The 22,022-nt window shown below is 38.6% G+C and overlaps 1 protein-coding gene across 1 annotated transcript; it reads left to right on the forward strand.

The window, feature by feature from the left end:
- On the forward strand, positions 15,874 to 18,608 carry LOC109713856 (protein DETOXIFICATION 49-like). The gene has a single exon (XM_020238106.1). The coding sequence runs from the start codon at positions 16,347 to 16,349 to the stop codon at positions 17,916 to 17,918; it is 1,572 nt and encodes a 523-aa protein (XP_020093695.1). The 5' UTR covers positions 15,874 to 16,346; the 3' UTR covers positions 17,919 to 18,608.

Below are 22,022 nucleotides of genomic sequence, written 5' to 3' on the forward strand. Positions count from 1 at the left end.
CAAATTTAAATTCACATTTTTTATTTTGATTCAAATTTTAACTTTTTAATTTAATTTTGAATTTGAATTTAAAATTTATATTCAGATTTTTTTATTTGAATTTTGAATCCAAATTCAGTTTTTCATTTCAATATTGAATTCAAATTTAGATTTTAAATTCAATTTCAAATTGATATTTAAATTTTTAATTCAATTTTTAAATTCAAATTTAGATTTTGAATTAAAATTTTAAAGTTAATTTTATATGTTTTTTTTCAAATTTGAAATTTAAAGTCTATATTTGAATTTGAATTTTAAATTTAAAAATTTAAATTTAAATCTAGATTAGGAATTAAATTTCAACTTTAAATTCAAATTTATATTTTAAATTTTAACTTTAGATTTTTTTTAAAATTCAAAATTTTAAAATTTAAATTTGATACTTTGAATTCAAATTGTAAAATAAAATTCAGCTAAAAAAAACATTACATGCAAAAACAACAAAAAAGGAAATTACCAAATAGCTTATCACATGCAAATAACTTATTTTTGTTAAAACAAAGTGTCCGAGAGATCAGTGCAAATCTGAAAATCAGTGAATGCTTGACGAACGATGGATGGAGTTAGAAAAAAATTCTAAGAGGTAACCCAGCAGTTAGAAGTGGTGCTAGGTCAAGTATGTTAGCTCTTAGGATAAGGGTTTCTGACTTCAAGTTAGAACATAGACTGGATGATATTATTTCGCGAGGGGGCACTAATGGAAGATTCTTTGTGAAATCAACTTATTCAGTGCTAAATGATAGGGATACGAGGGATGCTCGCACAAATTATGGAGACTCGAAATATTCCTGAAAGTGAAAGTGTTTACATGTCTCATCCTGAAGAAAAGAACACCGTCAATGGATAATCCCCGAAAGAGAGGTTGGATAAGAAACACATTATGCGCAACTTGCGGGGTTGAAGAGGAAAATGTGGGCCATTTATTCAGGCAAAGCGTCTTGGTAGATTTCTGATCATGATGACTTTAGAGGGGATTCTTTTGAGGGATTGAGAGGACGATGTGAGATTTGTTTGGAATAGGTGGATAGTAAGGAACAGTGTGATGCCACATCGAATTAGTTTGATAGGTCTGCCTGCTTGCTAGTGGGTAATTTGGGATGTGAGGAATAGTGTGGCCAATGCTGACCCTCTTTTGGCGATTGACAAGATCAAGCGATTCGTGTCCCAAGAGGCAGAATTTCTCTCGCCTAATCATCATCCTTCTTATTTATTTTTTCACTTTATTGCTTATTTACATTTTGACTAAGGCCTATCAGCTTACTCTTGTTGCTTAATTTATTGTTCTAATGAATGGAGCATGTAGTATGCTATCTTTTCTCAAAAAAAAAAAGAAAATAAAGTGCATAGTAATTCTACTTATCCGTAATGTAGAATTTATCTCTACCAATCAATAACTACAATTTACTAATCGCTTGAAGAATAGGATCCACTGTAGAATAATTTTTCCTTGTGATTTGAATTTATCATACTATATATATTCAACCACGCTATCTAATCTTTGAATTACCATTTTTTTTCAAAAAATTTAAAAGGAAAAAAAGCACTCAATACATTGAAGGCCTATTTGCATAAAAAGAGTTCACGGATTTCGTTTTTTATCAAAAAAGCATCATCATTTTAGATTTATAGACACAATCCAAATTTTTAATACACTGATTAAAATATTTTTATTTCCTTTTTTTTTCTTCTTTACTTTTGCTTGTTCGTTTTTCTCTTTTCGCTCCCAATTTGGCTTCCTTCTCGCAGTTTTTTCTTCTCTTTCTCTTCCCGCTTTCTCTCACTCCTCCTCCTCCACCAGCCCTATATTTATGCCGTGCTTCGCTTTCTTACCTAGTCCATTCCTCCATTAATTGATGCTGGCTCTGGTATGGCACGTGAAGATGAGGCTGCGCTAGAATGCATGACCGCGAATGGTACCAGCGAAGGGGTTGCCGTAGGATTTGAGGACGATCGGAATGGAGAACGCGTCAAGCGGGAGCGATGACCGCTATAGAAAGCGAGGGTGGGGGTACAATAACAAAAAAAATACATAAAATGAAAGAAAAGAAAGAATATAGAATAAAAATTTAAAAATAAAGAAATATATATATATATATATATATATATATATAGAATTAGGCTGGAATACTATTAATAGTAAAACGCTCTTTTTGCTATCAAGTTTTTAACCCTTGGATGAAAAATTGTAGGTTCAGGATGATATTAGTCGGTTAGAGTTGAGTGGTCCCTACTGGGTTATATTATTTAGTCCAAGGGTTAGAAATAATGAAAAGAATTGATCAAAAGCTAAATAACTGGTAGCAACAATGGAATTTTGCTACTAATAGTAGTCCAGTCCAACTATATATATATATATATATATATATATATATATATATTTCTTCTGAGAAACATTATATGCCGTGGCTAGCTACAAGAAAGACGAAATTGTATAGTTTTAAACAAAAATTGTATTTTTTGAGTCCAAATTTACACAATTGGAGACAAAATTTATATTGTTTGAGATAAAATTTATACTATTTGCGATAAAAATTATATTTTTTTAAACAAAAATAAATTATCTTTTGTAAAAAAATATAAAACTGATAAAATTTTTATGCAAATTGGCCTCCATTCGAACCATTTTTTTTATTTTAAATTGGTGTCTGAAACGAAAGGGACAAAAACACGCGAGTACCGAAACACGTACGAGTGTTGGGAACGAAACAAATGGCGATCGCAGCGTACACATCGCCAACGAACCATTTTCATTGGTTGTTGCGATCGAACTAGCAATGTTATATTAACATTAGCAAAAGGACAAAAAAAAAAAAAAAAAAAAAAAAAATACAGTGCAAAAAGTACATCATCAGCGTTACACGACGTTATCTCGTGGCGTTTCATTTTCAATAATAAAATTAACACAAGTTGTACGCGACACACCGTTGTACGTGCAATATTATCGGTATATTTTTAAATTAGATAATGTTTTGTATTTTATTCATGATCTAAATCTCAAGTTCTCTTTCTAATCTTTTCAATTTTTATTTTTATTAAAACTTTTTAGTTAATATATTTTGACCTGTATCCACCAATATTAGAGGGGGAGCACACAACACAAAAGCATTTTTCCCTATTTTATTCACTCACTTATTAAATATCAAGATTTCATTTTCAAAATTTTATGATTTTGTTTCCACAATTGAGAGCACGTCTTGCAAACTGCAAATCACATTATTTCAATTAAGATAAAATTTTTTTTAGACTGCTGCCAAAAGATTAAAGAAATATATCTTTATATGCTCTTTGTTGAGAGTCCACAATTTGCTGATTACTGTAAATTTATTATTCACCTCAATATCAATTGTTGGATTCTTCAATAAAAGCGTCCAATCAAATTTTTATCGTAAATTCGTCTGCTCAGCAAAAGTTGGCACAAGTACAAAAGACAGAAAATCTAAACAGAAAATATATGTAAAATAAAATTCACTAATCGAGAGAAGAATTACAACTGACTTTTCTTTTATACTAATAGCTTCAATAAATCCAGAATACTTCTCTTTTTCTCTCGCACATATATCTGTGTGATACGAGCATGCAGTCATGGCCATCTCTCTCTCTCTCTCTCTCCGCATACAGACTACCAAGCATTGGCACTATAACTTGTACATGCAGCTTCACTCGACAGCTCGTAATCCTCGATCACCTCAATCATGCATACACTCTTGAAGCTTCACCCGAGAGCACTCGCGGCTCGGCCGTACACCTCTAGAAACTATATGGTGCTTACATAGGTGTACCGTTGAAAACGTACGCTAGATCCAAAAATATATAATTAGATTTTTACTCTAATTTAAATCCTCGATGATATATCTCCAACAGATCTAAAGCTCCAACCTAATATATAGTATTTAACTATAAATCGAACCAAATCTTAACATTGTAATTCATCCCAAGTCTCTTTAACCCAATACCATTACAAGGCCGTCAGTAGCAAAACTAGTGCTTCAACAAATGTTTCGTATGGTATTAGAGTAAGATATTTGATATTTGTTTTCTGTCCTGCTCATGCATATGTGATTCTAATTAAATAGGAAAATAACTTGCACCTGTTAGTTTAAAGTGCACGCTATAGATCTAAATAAAAGTCTCGAGTTCAGATATACGACACCATGTTAATAATCAAATATTACAACATAGTTCATTAATTACAAGGATAACATCTTGAGACTCGCCAAAATGATTGAGAGCAAAATCAAAATCAAGACAATACAAGTCTATCCAACTCAAACAAGACATGCCATGAAACTATTACCGTGTAAACCGACCATGTAACTCGATCATTCAGAGCCAAGTTCTAAGTAGCTAGGGATAGTTCTCAAGTTGATCAAACTAACTCAATCGTCAAATACGAATACGTCCCGTGAACCAAAATTAAGATCTTTATTTAACACACGCATACTCCCACTTTCTTAAAAAACTGGTCTCTAGTATAATACAACCGCTTGGTGAAAAGTCTACGCTTCTGTATATAGTTACAACAAATAGCATACCCTAGCTAGGGGGTGTAGGCATGTCTAAATACGGAGCCCTCAACCAAGGTTATGCTATCAAAAAATTCCCCTACTAATTTACCTTGTTTAGAGTTTATCTACTCTTTTTAGTCATTGACTCTATTAGCTAGAGATAAAGTTCTTAAGTTACCCCCCATTTGGCTTCAATTTGTCTTTTTACTCTTCTTTTATATATTCATCATTATCCCTCCACACATTTTTGCATGTTCAATCCATTTTAGGTTTTAAATAGGGTGTATATATTGGTAAAAGTAAGCATTAAATATTGAGCAATTTATGATCATAAGCTTAAGGAACCAAGGGAGGCTTAAACTACAAACGAAGTGAAACTTCTTTATAATCCTGAGATCCTATGATTGGTTGAGAACTGAGTTGACATTTTTCCAAGTCAACTCTTTGGATGCAATGTTGTTTAACTCATGAAAAGTCAATGAGCCAGCTTGAAATCAGATATTATTGTCAACTGTTTGATCGGTTCTGATTAACTCGAAACATTACCATGTAAGAAGGGATTAATATGATTAAATTTGTCGAATTCTCGGTGTCGACTTATGATTAGTATACTTTTAGGATATCATTTAAAATGTGATTAAGGTGAAAATGTAGGGAACCCAAACTAAATTCAACAGTCATTCTAGTAAATAAGTCACCCGAATTTATTTACTATAATTAAAAATCTACAAATTAACAATAAGTAGCTAATATAGCCACCAAGTATAATAGAATCTTTAATTAATTAACCAGATAAATTAATTTAAATAAAAGAAATCAGACGTTGAGAGATGTGAGCTAATTAAATAAATCTTGTGGGGCCTACTTGAAAATAAATATCTATAATTTCCTAGTTGTACATGCCTAATATTTTGCTCTAATTTAAAATAAATAAATAATAAATAAAATATTGACTAAGATGTTAATTCGTATTATTGTCGAGCATTTTGTTGGAGAATACGTATTTTGTGACCGTGAAGATAAGGGTGACAAATGGCATGCTTACAGAACAAAAGACAAAATCAGTGTTGACCTAGTACAGTATATTTAATTTTATTTTATTTTTTCAAAATATGTTAAAGCTTTAAGCAGGCGAACAAACTAAATTATTTAATTTCTTTTGACCAAACTATTTTAGCATATTTTTCTCGTAATTTATGGGTAGGCACCAAACACCCAAAACTCAGCTAAGTCTCTTTAATTAAGCCGTCAAGAATAAGATTTTTTTTTTTTTGAGAAATAGGTAGCATGCTACCCGTTTCATTTATTTCATTTTATAAATAAACTTAACTGGAAATGTGAATCAACTAGAATTCAAACTTGAGTCTCGGGTACCAAAGGGCTCTACCCGAGACCCAAATTCGAATTCTAGTTGATTCACATTTCTAGCTAAGTTTATTTCTAAATGAAATAAACGAAGCGGGTAGCGTGCTACCTATCTCTCAAAAAAAAAAAATTAAACCGTCACGAAGTCAAACATATTATTTTAGTAATCGCCTAAACCTTCACACATATATATCAAAGCTTTTGCTTGCTTTTTCATTAGTAGAATCAACAAATTAGAACTTGGGTAAAGTTCTTCAATATTCCATGAATGAAATTGTAAAATATCATAGTGCCGTTACATATTATATATACATTAAAGGGTTCAGGATTTAGGTTTTGGATTTGGGGTTTAGAGGGGCACTCAGGATAGATTTAAATGTTTGATAGATATGAATGATAGATTTATACGTTTAGAAGAATATATATTATATTTTTAGATTGTGAAGGAACTTGAATGATATTTTAAAATTTTAGAAGGTTATATTTGAAATTTTACTAGCCACATTGAAGTGACCAGTTAAGATCAGTCCATAGGGTCCTAAGAATGCAAGTGAATTCAAGTTGGTGAAGCTCCCGCTCTAATCTGGTCCTAATGGGATGGTAAGTGAGAATAAAAAATATAGAAAAAAATAATTCGTCTCTCAAATCTGCCAAGATTTGCTAAGTAAATAGAGTAGGAGACGAAAGACCTCTTTCTTTCTTTGAACCATCGCGATCCACCAAAAATTCGCTCTCGTCCGAATCCGTTTTGAATAGAGTGATAAGTGGCCGCCAAAAATAAGATTAAAAGTAATCCGCTCTGTATCCGTCCCGACCCAACAAAAAATGAAGATGGATGAAGAAAATGCCTCCTGGCTCTCGATCTGCCCTATTTGCATTCCTACTCTATTCTAGAATAGATAGAATTTAGGGTGGGTTTGGTTCGCATTAAGAAAAATTACTAGGGGTAAAAAGATATCCGAAAATCTTATTCCTATTCATCCTATTACTAAAAATGTAGTATTTCGGTGTTTGGTTCGCACGGTCATATTATTTAGTCATATTATTTAAGATTATGAAAAATATACAATTAATTAATTTATTTATTTAATTAATTTTAAATAATACTATAAAAAATTTCAACATCTTTTAAGAAAAAAGAGAGAGAATATAGGTTAGAAAGAGAGAGTATAGTTAAAAAAATAGAAAGAGAAATAGAGTCAAGGCTAGAGAGAATAAAAGGGTTGAGATTTTAGTAAAAGAGAGGGAGAAATAGCTTAATTTAGAGAGAGAAAAAGAATTGAAGTTTAGAAAAAAAAGAGATAAATTTAGAGAGAGATATGAGGTTAGAGTGTAAAGAAAAATAATACCAACTAGTCGGTGGATGGGAAGAAAAAAAAAGAGATTAGACATATTATAATTACTCAAATCCATTAATATAAAAATACTTACCCTCCTCAAAGGAATGAGATTAGTACTTTGGAATGCATCTCAATCCCAAGTAAATTTACCAACTAGATTACTTAGTGCGTTTAGCCAAACACCGTCATATTTTTTTATTTTTATTGGATTATTAGAAATCTTAAAAATATAGCGCGAACCAAACGCACCCTTAAGGTGTATATTTAGATCTAATATTTATCTTATAACTTAGTAATTTTTATGGCAAAGAACATTATCTTATAACTTTGTTCTAATTTATCCTATTATGCTTTATTGGGGAAACAATGGAGATGCATGGAAATAAGGGCCGAGCTAGAAACTATTCCCGCAAGGGGCATGAGATTTTTTAGGTAACTTACTTGTCTTTTTAAATGCAACAAAAGGCTGAAAAAATATTATATCCACTAAATTCACATTTCTCAGAATTAGAATCTTATTTGCCTAAACGCACTACAAAAATGCTAAAAGCACCAAAAATTAGAGGCCATAAATAGACAACTGGAATGCTTGTAATGCAAAGAATAATGCAATAATAATATGAAACTATTGCCTTGGGTATTAAAGAAATTTTTAAAAAAACGTGAAATATGAAGCAAATAAGAAAACTTACTACTCTCTCTCTCTCTCTCTCTCAAGAGAGAGAGAGAGAGTAGGACTAGTTATTTTCAAGGCCTTTTTGCATAAAAAATCTACTTATTTTGGGCTTTTGCAAAACCGGGTCACCTTTTTCGTTTTTGCAGATTCGGTCCGCTTTTTCAGCAAACTGACCAAAATACCTTATTACTTTTTCTCTTTCCTCTTTCTCTCTCCTCTTCGTTTCTGTCGTTCTTTTTTTTTTTTTCTCGCCGAAAAAAAAAAGGCGGACCATCGCCTTCTTCTTCACCGTCGCCTCCCTCCTCACCATCCTTCTTCACCGTCGCCCACCACCCCACCCTTCTCTCCACCGCCCGCGACCCCCTCCTCCTCTCCTCCGCCGCCGCGGACCCCCAACCCGATCCCGTCGCGGCGGCGGCAGCGGCCGCGGCGAACGGGGTCGGGCTGGATGCGGAGAAGAAGACAACGGCGAAGAAGAAGAAGGGGAGGCCAAGCGGTAGGGCGCAGGAGGGGAAGGCGGAAGCGCAACCGGCGCCGGCACCAGCGCAGCGCGTGTTCTTCTCCGTCGGCGCTGCCCCTCCTCCCGCCGCCGCGCAGAAGCCGCCGACCAGCGCCTCTGCTTCTCCCACGACGACGTCAAGACGCCGCGTCCGCCGCGGACCCCCAGCCCGATCCCGTCGCCGCAGCGGCAGCGGCCGCGGCGAACGGGGTCGGACTGTTTTTTATTTTAAACTGCACCATTTAAGAGATATTTATACTGCTTCTCCTCTGTTGCACTGTTTCTCCTCTTATTGCACTGTTTCTCCGTCTTTAAGAGGAAAAAGTGCAACAAGAGAAGAAACAGTGGACAAGAGGAGAAGCAGTATAAATATTCTCTAAATGGGTGCAGTTTAAGATAAATGAGTGCAGTTTTTTTTCTTGTTTGCACCATTTTTTCTCTGTTACACTGTTTTTTATTTTAAACTACACATTTTTAAGAGATATTTATACTTGCTTCTACTCTTGTTGCACTGTTTCTCCTCTTGTTGCACTGTTTCTCCTCTTTAAAGAGGAGAAACAGTGCAACAAGTTAAATGAGTGCAGTTTAAGATAAATGGGTGCAGTTTTTTTTCTTGTTGCACCATATCTTCTCTTTTATTACACTATTTTTTATTTTAAACACACATCTTTAACAGATATTTATACTGCTTCTCTTGTTGCACTGTTTCTCCTCTTGTTGGCACTGTTTCTCCTCTTTAAAGAGGAGAAAACAGTGCAACAAGAGGGAGGAGAAACAGTGCAACAAGAGGAGAGCAGTATAAATATCTCTTAAATGGGTGCAGTTTAAAAGAAAAAACAGTGTAACAAGAGGAGAAATGATGCAACAAGAGGAGAAACGGTGCAACAAGAGGAGAAACAATGCAACTTTCATTTAAAGAGTGTAATTTTTATCTTAGTGGGTGCAGTTTATATACTGAAAGAGTGCAATAAGAAGAGAGAACAGTGTAAATATCTTTCAAGAGTGTAATTTTATTTAAAAAGTGTAATTTTTTATTTTAAGCTGCAGTTTACATCTTAAGTCGTGCAACTTGTAATTTTTTTTGTAGTTAACGATACAATTTCATCTCATCGTTTTTTATATAATTTTTATCTTTATTTTTTTTTCTGTTTTTTTTTTTGTTACCCTCTCTGTCAATAGCCACGGTGTCGGTGACGACGCCCTAAAGACCCCCACTCCAAGGCTGCAGCGCCGCAGTGATCTCCACGTGTCGGCGTGGTGCGCGTGTCGCGAAGATGCATCGTCGTCGGAGGCAGCAGAGAAGGAGGGAGAAGGAGAGACGGGAAGGGCAGGGAAGAGCGAGAGAGGCGCCGTCGTCGGAAACTGTGGAGGAGAGTCAGAGAAGAAAAGAAAAGAAAAATGCAAAAAAAAAAAAAGTCACAGCCCGACCTTAGGGGGATCGCAGGCGAGGAAGGTGGGGGCGCCGGCGGCGACGCCGCTCTGTCTTCGCCGCTCTCTGGGAAGAGAGAAAAAAAAGAACGAGAGAAAAAAGAGAAAAGAAAAAGGTATAAGGGCACCTCCGCTCCGTCTTCGCCGCTCTTTGGGAAGAAAAAGAAAAAAGAACGAGAGAAAAAAAGAGGAGAGAGAAAGAGGAAAGAGAAAAAGGTATAAGGGTATTTTGGTCAGTTTGCTGAAAAAGCGGACCGAATCTGCAAAAGCCAAAAAGATGGCCCGATTTTGCAAAAGCCCAAAATAAGTAGATTTTTTATGCAAATTGGCCTATTTTCAATGACAAAATTTTAAATTGGTGATCGACTGTGTTTGAATTGATTAAAAATATTAAAAAATAATTTTTTTGATTTTTTGATATTATTTACCTGGCAATTGAAAGGATTCAAAGTCAAATACCGAAAATAAAAATATCACAAAAAATAGGCAGGAACTAAAATTTTAAATTAGAGACAATGATCTGGCTATAGATAATATAAAATTTTTTCTATTAAAACTTTAACCTATTTGGATATTCTATACTGTTAAACTTGCAAATGACACAAATCGGTCAGTAAAAGTTATCAGTTTAGAACTATTTCTATCATTGGATAAATAATATCAACTGTAAAATTTATTTTTTAAATACTTCAAATACAATAGATTAAGTCTAGTAGAGCCGATCATCTATTCGAAAATCTCATCATCAAAAATGACTTAAGAGCACAAAAGCATACGTGCTCCTGAGAGCACATCAGCCCTATATATGGGTAAAATAAATTGCTTGCCTTGGATTTGAATATTTGTTGCATAAATCGAAAATTTTAAGATTTTATGCTGCATGGTAGCTGCATACTTAGAATAGAGAATAAACATGGGAGAGAAATATTGAGAAATCAAAAACTTATGGCACTTTTATTATTGGAAACATCAAAAGGGAGATATATAGAAGTAATATATAGCATTGCTCATATATAAAGAGAGAATTGCTTTTATACACTTGGAAATTTTTTGATTTTCTTATTTATTTTTTTTACAAGGTTAATATTAAAAATACTTTTTAAAGTTTCAAATTTTTTCAAAATATGCCCTTAGAATTAAATTTTACCAGTGAACGGTTAAATATTCGTCATATCTATAAAATTACTATTTTACCCATTCAAATATATCATTCTACTGTCACCAAATTTTCTTATTTGTCCTTAAGTTAGGGATAAAAAAAATAATTTGACTTTTTACCCTTTCAAATATATCCTTCTACTATGACCAATTTTTTTTATTTGTCCTTAGGTTAGAGACAAAATAGGTATTTTTACTATTTTTTAATTATGGCAAAAATTTAACTCAGGTTTAACTTGGACTTAACGGGCGCTAACAGCAAAGATATATTTGAATAAAGCATAAATATACGAGGGGAATATTTGAAATAAAAAAGTAGAAGAAAATAAGATATTTCAGAATTTTAAGGGGTATATATGCAATTATATCTATATTAAAATATTGAAAAATCTAAAAATTGTTACAATTTTAACATTGGAAATATAAGAGTAGATAGATTTTCCAAACAAAATCATATGATGGCAAAAATACTAAAAAATAATTTACAGAAATTTAATGAAGGGACTTGCCAAGGGACTATCAAACACATTTCAAACCTATACGGCACATGAGCACTGCAGAAAACCGAATTTTTCATAAATAAAAATAAACGTCAACGATCGTAGAAAACAAATACGGTAATAACAAAGCAATTATTTGAATTAGAGAATATAAAATTTACGTGGTTTGACTGACCATGTGTCGAACTACGTCCTCAATGTGTTATGCGATTAATTCACGATACAAAAGTACAAAAAATAAATAGGATTATAAGAATCTCTCTTTCAAAAGGTCTCTATGCTTAACTCTCAACTAGGATATCTACAATTAAGTTCTAAAATCAAAAAAAGAATTACCAGTGTTTATGTCCCTAAAACTCTAATTCTAATAGGGAACGATCTCTGCTGCTCTTTCGAGCTTCCGATTCACCTCTAGTGGGATCTCCTCTTAAAAACCCTTTCTAAAGTATTTCTAAACCATCCCTCATCTCAAAATATATGATTAAATCAAGTGAGAGTCAGATCCAACTTATCCAGTCCACCACAGAGTTAAATATCAATATTTGAATTAGAGTATCGGTATTGAAACACCCCTAACATTTAACGTATCAATACCCCAAATTTCATACAAGTACTCAATACAAAATCTAATTTTTACAGTTTCAAATTTTAAGAAACTTCTTAGTGCCAGTACTTCAACTTTTAGTTCCCTTATTTAACATCAAGAAATCCCAATTCATCGACTTTTCACCATAATATTAATTCGGAACACAACTTTACATAATTCAATATTTATTTTATATCTTTTCTTCCAAACCTTCTGGGAGTCGGTTAAGGACGATATCTTTCGGGTTTTCATTGAACTCCAAGAAGATAAACTCTTCACTGGACCGACCGACTATTCCTTCGTGTGCCTCATCCCTAAAATAGAAAGAGCACGTAAAACCAAAGACTTCCGCCCCATTAGCCTCATCAATGGAATCCAAAAAATTATTTCCAAAGTATTGGCCAATAGACTCGCACTTGCCCTGCCATTTCTCAAGACCGACTATTGGCCGATTCGTTCGTCACTGCAAGTGAATTAATAAACCGGTGTTCAAAAACTGAGAGAGAATGTGCAAGCATCAAGGTAGACTTCGAGAAAGCATTCGACAATGTCAGATGGTCTTTTCTAAAAAGCGTACTGCATTGGCTAGGTTTTACTGATAAATGGTGGGGTTGGATCGAACAATGTATCTGCAACCCTAAAGTGGCCGTTCTAGTGAACGGCACCCCGACTAACTGGATGAAAGCTAGGAAGGGGCTAAGACAAGGCGACCCTCTCTCTCCCTACCTCTTCTTACTGGTAGCCGACAGTCTAGCCAGGTTATCAGAGGCTGCGAGAGGAAACAACCTATTACGCGGTATCGGACCATCGGACGATTGCCAGACGGTGCTTATTCAATATGCCGACAACACAATCTTTTTCTGCGAGCCAAGAAAACGCTACATGCAGAACTTGCAGTTCATTTAGAAACTCTTCACATGGGCTTCGGGTCTGAAAATCAACTTGGACAAATCGGAATTCTACTATATTGGGTCTAACCCATGCAAAGCTGAGAAACTAGCCAACATCTTAGGCTGTAAAGTTGGAAAGCTACTTTTTCGCTACCTGGGGTTGCCGCTACACAATAAGCAACTCCGCAAGGAGGACTGGGCCTTGGTTATCAATCGTATAGAAGCGAGAATAGAAGGATGGAAAGCCAAATTACTCTCCCTTGGGGGACGGCTTACGCTCGTCAACTCGGTTCTCTCTAACCTACCACTATTCTACTTTTCAATCTTCAAAGCACCACAGTGGGTAATATATCGAATTGAAGCCTTAAGACGAGCATTCTTTTGGAAGGGTGCTCCAAAATCGCTGGCGGTGCCTGTCTTGTCAACTGGAAAGCCACCTGTAAAAGCAAGAGAGAAGGCGGACTAGGCATCAAAGACATGGCATCCATGAATACGGCTCTCTTGACCAAATGGTGGTGGCGCTTCTTCAACGAACCAAACCTGCACTGGTGCAAACTGATCAGATCCCTCTACTACGTCAGAAGAAAGCAACTACATGAGGGTAGAGCTTTCGCCCCTTACTCGCAGTGGTGGAAAGGAGTGGTACGATGCCGCGAAATTTTCATCTGCGGTGTAACCTACGACCTAGGGGATGGCCAGAACATCAGGATGTGGTGCGATATCTGGTTTGGAGAAACCCCCCTCCGGACCCTCTTTCCAGATATTTTCATGGCTATCACGAACAAGGAGGCCATAATATCTCAGTGCTGGAACGCAAATGGATGGAGATGGCGTTTCATCTGCCGCGGCTTCCCGATAGTCAATTCTGCTGAACGACGCACACGGCTGACGACATTAAAAAACTTGCTTCTACACCGCTCCCCTTGCAACAGACCAGACTCGTATAAATGGAGGTGGACAGCCAATCAAACTTTCACAGTCAAATCTCTCTACCAGTTCCTTACTTACGCGGGACAGCGAACCCCGTTGAACCGGCATACTTGGCGTTTAAGAATTCCGCTCAAAATGAAAGTCTTCATTTGGCTATTACTTCGGAAGAGACTACTCACTTCTGATAGACTGCTCCAGCGAGGCATGCCCGTTGACTAACAATGCCCTTTCTGCGCTATATCAACGGAGAGTTGCAACCACATTTTCAGTAACTGTGTCTACGTCCGATACCTATTTCTTAGTGTGGATGGACTGGATATACCAAGTGACACCCTTGGAGACGTTCGCAGTCTTTGGTCCAATTTAGCTGCCTCTCCGCTCAAATCGTCAAGAATGCAAGGACTAACACTTCTAGCTGCGATCTGGTGGGTGGTCTGGAGGGATAGAAACAACTCCGTTTTTCAGACAATTCCACCTGATGCGACTCGCTCTCTCGAACGTGTTAAACTCCTTTTGACCAGCTGGACCATGCTGAACTGAAGCGACACTTGTCTTATCCCTCTTTCTCTAACCTTCCCCTCACACCTCCTTTTTCTTTTTTTTGGCCTTTTGTCTGTTATTTTCTGTATTTTCGAAGGCCTAAGCTGCTTCCATCTCTGTACGCTTAGTTAATTTTACTTAATGAATGAAGCTGGTAGCTTGCTACCTTATTTCTCAAAAAAAAATAAATTACTAAGTACTAAATCCACAACCTAAAAAGATTACACGATTATAACCTTTAATCTAAGGATTGTAATCCTTTCTCTTAATTTTTTTTTAAAAGTTGGTAATAAAAAAATAGATTGATAGGACTAACTTACTCTTGGGTAAAGGAGTTGTAAAATTCTAACCTAGATATCTTATAATAGGGTTGTAATCAACTGTCTCTAGCATAGTGACAAAGGACATAATAGTTAGCGTTCAAAATTTCAAAATTCAAAGTCTAATTATTTTGTGTTTTTAATTAAATTTATTTTAAAAAATAAATAATAACAAAAAATTTGTGGACATTACTACCCATCCAAATTAAAATATGCCTCCGCCCCTTCCAAGCATAGAGCGAAAAAGAAATAAAATTCTACTTGGAAGAAAATGTTTCTTGTACACCTAATAAGGAATGTGTAGATCTTACATCTGGATTGATAAAAATCGAATCAGTTTTTAGTAGAAATAAAAAAAAAAAAAATTTGACATGACAAATAAAGTATTAATAGTCTTTGGAAGAAGCAAGTGTAAAATATGCACCCTTATTTTGAAATGTATCAGTAATATTGCTAAAAAAAAAAATGTGACAAATAACAAATGATAGTTCTTGAAGGGAAAAAAGGTGTAAATACCGACCGTCCCTAGTGCAAGTGGCAAAGGGCTTGATGGTTGGTATTCGAGGTTCCAAGTTCGAATTCTAATTGATTCACATTTCCAGCTAAATTTATTTCTAAATAAAATAAATAAAACGGGTAGCATGCTACCTATCTTTCTCAAAAAAAAAAAAAAGTAAATTATACATCTTACTTTAAAGTGTACTAATAATATTGATAAAAAAATAATAATGACCTAGTAAACTACACCTTACAATAAACAGTTGAATTTCCAACCACCTTGTGTGGTACTTTAAATTGATTACATTAATCTATTGAGGTGTTTTGTATCATATATTTCAATACATTAATAACATTGCTGGTCCGGACTCCGGACTCCGGGTAGAGACACTCAACACTCAAAATATAATTCTACAAAATATATTTTTTGTTTCATCATAATACGATGTTCGAATGTTCGATGCGTTGGCGTAGAGATCAGCTTTATTATGTATGTTCTTCGGGAACAGCACACCCACCACATCCTCCACCATATAAGCCATCGCGGCCTCGCACTTTTCCCCTCATCTCCCTCCCTCCTCTTTACCACCACTCTCACTCTCTCTTCAAAACAGAGTTGTATTTATTATTATTATTATTATTATTATTAGTACTATTAATATTATTTTGGTTTTTGCGAAGTTAACAATTCGGTGAAGATCCGGTAGTTAATCCAACGCTCCGTGCGCGCCGCGCTTCTGCAGGCCGACGAACCCCCTTTTCGTCGGCCGCGTGCTCAGAGACGACAAACGTTTCCCTCCGAAAAAAAAAAATAAAAAAAAAAACATAAGAATATCGACAATTCAACAGCACTCAAAATCCTCTAATCCCTGTTTCTTGTCGTTACCTAACACTTGTTTTATCCTGCAAGTGTATATATAAATATGTATTCACATCCAAACTTTTTATTACTCCTGATCGGTAAACGTTCTCCACCGATCGTTCTCTCTAATAACTAAAGACCCAAATAAAACCTTCGATCACTCTGTTATTATTATTATTATTATTATTATTATTATTTTGAATTTAAGCCATGTGCCATCCGAAGAAGGCCACGTCATCACCAAACGAGCAACTGCTGACTGCGCCGATTATCGGCAAGCTGAAGCCGTCGCCCGCGGCGGCGGCTTTCGCGGAGGCGGGGGCCATTCTGGGGCAGGCGGTTCCGATGATCCTGACGGGGCTGATTTTGTATCTGCGGTCGATGATCTCCATGCTCTTCTTGGGCCGGCTGGGCGGGCTGGCCCTCGCGGGCGGGTCCCTGGCCATCGGCTTCGCGAACATCACCGGCTACTCCGTGCTCTCCGGGCTGGCCATGGGCATGGAGCCCATCTGCGGGCAGGCCTTCGGCGCCGGCCGCCACTCGATGCTGGGCCTCGCCATGCAGCGCACCACTCTTCTCCTGCTCTGCTCCTGCCTCCCCGTCGCGGCGCTCTGGGCGTACATGCGGCCGCTCCTCCTGCTGTGCGGGCAGGACGAGGCCATCTCCGCCGCGGCCCAGACCTACATTCTCTACTCCCTCCCGGACCTCGTCCTGCAGTCCTTCCTCCACCCGCTCCGCATTTACCTCCGCGCGCAGTCCGTCAACCTGCCGCTCACCTTCTGCGCCGCCGCCGCCATCGTCCTCCACTTCCCCGTCAACTACCTGCTCGTCTCCGTCCTCCGCCTCGGCATCAGGGGCGTCGCGCTCGCCTCCGTCTGCGCCAACCTCAACCTCGTCCTGCTGCTCCTCGCCTACGTCCACCTCTCCGGCGTGCACAAGCGCACGGGGGGGTTCGCGCTCTCCGCGGAGAGCTTCAGAGGGTGGGGCCCGCTCCTCGCGCTGTCGCTGCCCAGCGCCGCGAGCGTCTGCCTGGAATGGTGGTGGTACGAGATCATGATCCTGCTCTGCGGCCTGCTCGCGGACCCGCAGGCCACGGTCGCGTCGATGGGGATCCTCATCCAGACCACGTCGCTCATCTACATATTCCCCTCGTCGCTCAGCTTCGGCGTGTCCACGCGCGTCGCCAACGAGCTCGGCGCCAACCGGCCCCACCGCGCGCGCCGCGCCGCCAACGTCGGGCTCGCGTGCGGCTTCGCGCTGGGCTTCGCGGCGCTGAGCTTCGCCGTGTCGGTGCGGCGCGTGTGGGCGCGCATGTTCACGGCCGACGCGGCGATACTGCAGCTCACCGCGTCGGCGCTGCCGATTCTGGGGTTGTGCGAGCTCGGCAACTGCCCGCAGACCACCGGGTGCGGCGTCCTCCGCGGCAGCGCGCGGCCCAAGGTCGGCGCCAACGTCAACCTGGGGTCGTTCTACGCGGTGGGAATGCCGGTCGCCGTGGGGCTCGCCTTCTGGGCGGGGCTCGACTTCCGGGGGCTGTGGCTCGGCCTGCTCTCGGCGCAGGCCGCCTGCGTCGTGCTCATGCTCGCCGTCATCAAAACCACCGACTGGGACGCGCAGGCCGACCGCGCGCAGGCGCTCACGGGGGCCGCCAGTGACAGCGGCGGCGCCGCATTTCTGGGAAGCGATGAGAAAGAGGCCCTGCTGCAGCCGAAGCCTGCCGCAGTCGGAGGCGACGAGAAAACTAGCTTGGTGATTACCATACAAACTGACCCATCAAGTTAAAGCTTTCCCCCAATTGATTAACTAAAATTTGAATCACTTTTAGAGTTAAACCGGTGCCTTACATACAAAATCTTTTCAGATACTGCTGATGAGTCAGCACGAGAAAGCATTACCCTTATTTTTTTTGTGCATTCTAAATTCTCTAATTTCTTTGGTACTCGTTTTTTACATTTTTATTGTTATTTTTATTTTTACAAATTGTTGCACTTCCCTTGTAACAAGTTGTGGGTAATTACAATGAAAACGAGAAAGAGTTACCACGAGGTTCGTTTTACACACACACACAAAAAAAAAAAAAAAAAAAGTCTAAATTGTCATTTTAGTAAAGTGCTTACATTGACCAGCTAGTTAGGGGGAAGAGGAGGAGAACGAGGGCAATTTGTATTACATTACGACCGGATTGGGTGCGTTTTGTGCTCTGTTCGTCTCTTCGGGGCGCTCGCCGTCTACAAAAGCCGGCAGCGTGAAGAATCCGTCGCCGGCTTTCGAAGTCGTCCCCGGTCTTCCCACAGCGCCCCCCCCGTTTGAGACAAGTCGGCTTCAACGTAGTGGGTGGAGATCTGCAAACGACCCCCTCCTTCATTGGCTATTTCGAAATGGGTCCCTCAATTTTACACACTTTTTTAGATTCTCCCTAATTTATTCCTGTGGTATTTAGAAAAGCACATGTCAACATTGAAATTAATAATATTAGACCGATTAATTGTTCCTAATGCAAGTGCTAAAAAATTTGATGGATGATGTTTAAAGTTCTTAAATTTAAAATTTAGTTACTTCATATTTTCACATATATTGATTTTAATTAATAATATTAGGATTTTGGTGGCATTCGGACTGTATGAGCTTAAATTTTTAAATAATAATATATTCAACGCTATAGAATAGGTTTTGTCAAAAACTAAGTTACGACATCCGTGGTATTTATATTCTATCTCATCCAAACACCTACTGGGATTTGTAGTTTTATATAATAAACACAAGTATTGGGACTACACACATCAATCTCTAGAGTTGAGGTTTGCAACCTCTCTAGATTATATTTTACATAATTCCAAATTGTTTTTTTCTTTTTTCTTTTTCTTTTTTTTCTTTTTTGCAATATATGGAGGCTGCAACTTGATGAACTAAATTCTTTCGAAAAGTGTATCCAAACTCTCTATAACTTGAAAATCAAAATTGTGTACAAAGATTTCATAGAGTTTCCAAACAACCATTGCCTGTTTTTTTTTTTTTCAATTCGAACCTCTTTCCCTTCTAATTTTTTAAATTTAATATATTTTAACTAACTAAATAAAAAAATTATTTAATTTAATAACTCTATTCACTATTAGATGTTAATTTTTGTAATTTTATTCGATAAGAAATTATTAAAATTGTTAGGCTAAATTACAGAAAACTTTACTGCCAATACCTATTTTTTTACTTTTCTCCCCTATCATTTAAAAATATATACTTTACTCTCTTGAAAAATAAAAAATGTTCACAGGGGATACGATGTTAACTGTCATGATAAAATGATCAAATTGTCCCTCACCATCTTCGTCTTTTTCCCAATCTAGCTTAGCCATCGTCTCTCCTCTTCCGTTCTTCACGCCTCACTCAACCTTAGCTCCGACTCCATTTTCTCACTACAACAAAAAGAATATTTAGTGGCGACTTTTTGGTGGCGACAAGCACTGTCGCCACCAATGTATTTAATATGGTGGCGACATTTATTTGTCGCCGCCGATTCATAGGAAATGGCGGCGACATTTTTTCGTCGCCGCCGATTCTTGGGAAATGGCGGCGACATTTATTTGTCGCCGCCGATTCTTAGGAAATGGTGGCGACATTTATTTGTCGCCGCCGTTGCGTAGAAAGTGGTGGCGACAAAGTGTCGCCGCGATATATCACTACAAGAAAAAGTAAATTTGGCGGCGACTTTTTCGTGGCGACAACAGTTGTCGCCACGAATGTAGAAAATATGGTGGCGACATATAAATGTCGCCGCCAATACACAAACAATGGTGACGACAAATAAATGTCGCCGCCAATACACAAACAATGGTGGCGACAAATATACGTCGCCGCCAATATTTTAATAAATGTAGCGCGGAGCATTTCCAGACATCCCGCCCTTAATTCCCTCCGCCTTTTTGGATCAGAAAGTTATCTTCTTTCATCTCCCTCTCAATTTCTCTCTTTCGCCTCCTCCTCTCCGCCCACCCTCTCTCTCTCTCTCTCTCTCTCTCCACCTCATCCGCATCCGCGCCGCCTCCTCCAGCCTCTCCCTCCACCTCCCTAGCCGCAGCGCCATCAACTGCTTCAAGAGCGCACGCATGAACCGCATCATGCGTGCGTAGAGACCCCCGTCCGCGGCGTGCTCTAGGGCCGGAACTCGGCCTCGCTCCGTCTCCGCCTCGGGGGTAGAAGCAACCGCTTCGCTCTGGATGCTCCCGCCTCTTGCGGCAGCAGGAGGCGCCGCGACTACCTAAACCGCCTCAACTGCTGCCTCAGCTCCTACCGCGCCCACCTCCGCTCCTAATCTCCGGAGGTAGCAGCGAGCTGGTACCGATCTCTCGCTTTTGCTAACCTTTAATCCCAAAATCGTGCTACTTCTCCCTTTCTCTCCTACTACTCTCGCATGCTTCTGTCTCTCTCTCTCTCTCTCTCTCTGTCTTCGTACGCTCTCATCATCCTCTCTTTTCTCCTCTTTCATCTGCTAAAACTTAATTCCAATCGTTTTCGCTCTCATAAGCCATGGTCGAGACGGATGCGGATGGAGGCCTCTAATCCTCGCTCCACCGTCGCAGCATCTCTCGATTCCGCAGTCTACGTCGCCAATCCATCAGCGCGCGGAGGACGACGGCACGTTTCTCACGCCTCGTAGGTTCGCTTCGCAAACGAGATTGGGGCTCCGCACTCCGCGCTCGCTCCGCGGCTCAAGGCCGGGATCTACGTGCCGCGCCTGCCCCAGAGACGCAGTGCGTACTACGCCAAGTAGCAGCGAGAACTTCAGTCAACTAACGGCGACGCCGGCGTGATCCTCACCTCCTCTCCGCCTCCTCGCCGCGCCTACTCCACACTGCACCTGGTTCTCACAAGTCCCCGTCCCCCCCACCCAAAACTACTAACCTACAACGCAGACGCCTAATTCTTTCCCCTCAACTTTTTTTTTGATCATTCTTTTGTTGCGTGCTTTTGTTTTTTATTAGTACCTTCGCTACGTACGAATAGCTGTGCGGAAGCAAGAGATTTATGGGGCTGAAGCTTCAGCGCAAGTGCGTTAGGTCGGCGGCCTCCATACACGTCACTACACAGGTACCTGTTTGATGAAAGTTCCTGGTGTTACAAGTTTTTTTTTCTTGGTTTCTTTAACTAAGATAAAATTAGTTGTTTTTTTTTTCAAAAAAAGTAAGTGCGGAATTGATGCTGAACAATTGTGGGCTTTGTTTCGGACGCAACTTTAATGCATGTTTTTTGAAGTTTTATTTTGCTTTGCGTATCGTTGACATTTTTAATGCAGTTAGCAATTCTCGTACATTTACCCTGAAACACGCGATTCAAATCTCCGACCTCATAATTTGGATGCGCAGGATGCATGGTTTGCGCCTTAAAAATAATGGTAATAAATTGTTGCATTTGCTAATCAAACTATAAAGTCCGTGACAAATTTTATTTGTTTTATTTTAGCTTACAAATTTTAAAATATTACGATAAATTCTGTAACATATATTAGTTGACTAATATTTAATATATAAATCAATGCGCAGAAATAATGTAATAGTTGACTAATACTATATAGTGACGTTACATTCCTTTACATTACCTAAGGGGGGAATCTATGTCGATTCGGTCACCGAAGGGGGCGCGCAAATGAGGTTTAAGAGTTGTCCTTCGTAGGGAGTCTCGCGACGTTCTCAGGAGACACAGTGAAGCTTTTGCATCTATTCTTGCACTCAAGGTATTTTTAGCATGTAATGTGATTGTTAACTTCCAATAAATTATGGTGATTTCTTTGGATATGTACTGCTTTTTTTTTGGTTTAGTGTGATTAATCACCTCTTCTAATAGTTGCTTTACCCTTATAAAGTTGTTCAGATAGCATTTCATTTTTTCTTTTCC

Source organism: Ananas comosus, linkage group 8, assembly GCF_001540865.1.
Source record: "Ananas comosus cultivar F153 linkage group 8, ASM154086v1, whole genome shotgun sequence".
Classification (NCBI taxonomy): Eukaryota; Viridiplantae; Streptophyta; class Magnoliopsida; order Poales; family Bromeliaceae; genus Ananas; species Ananas comosus.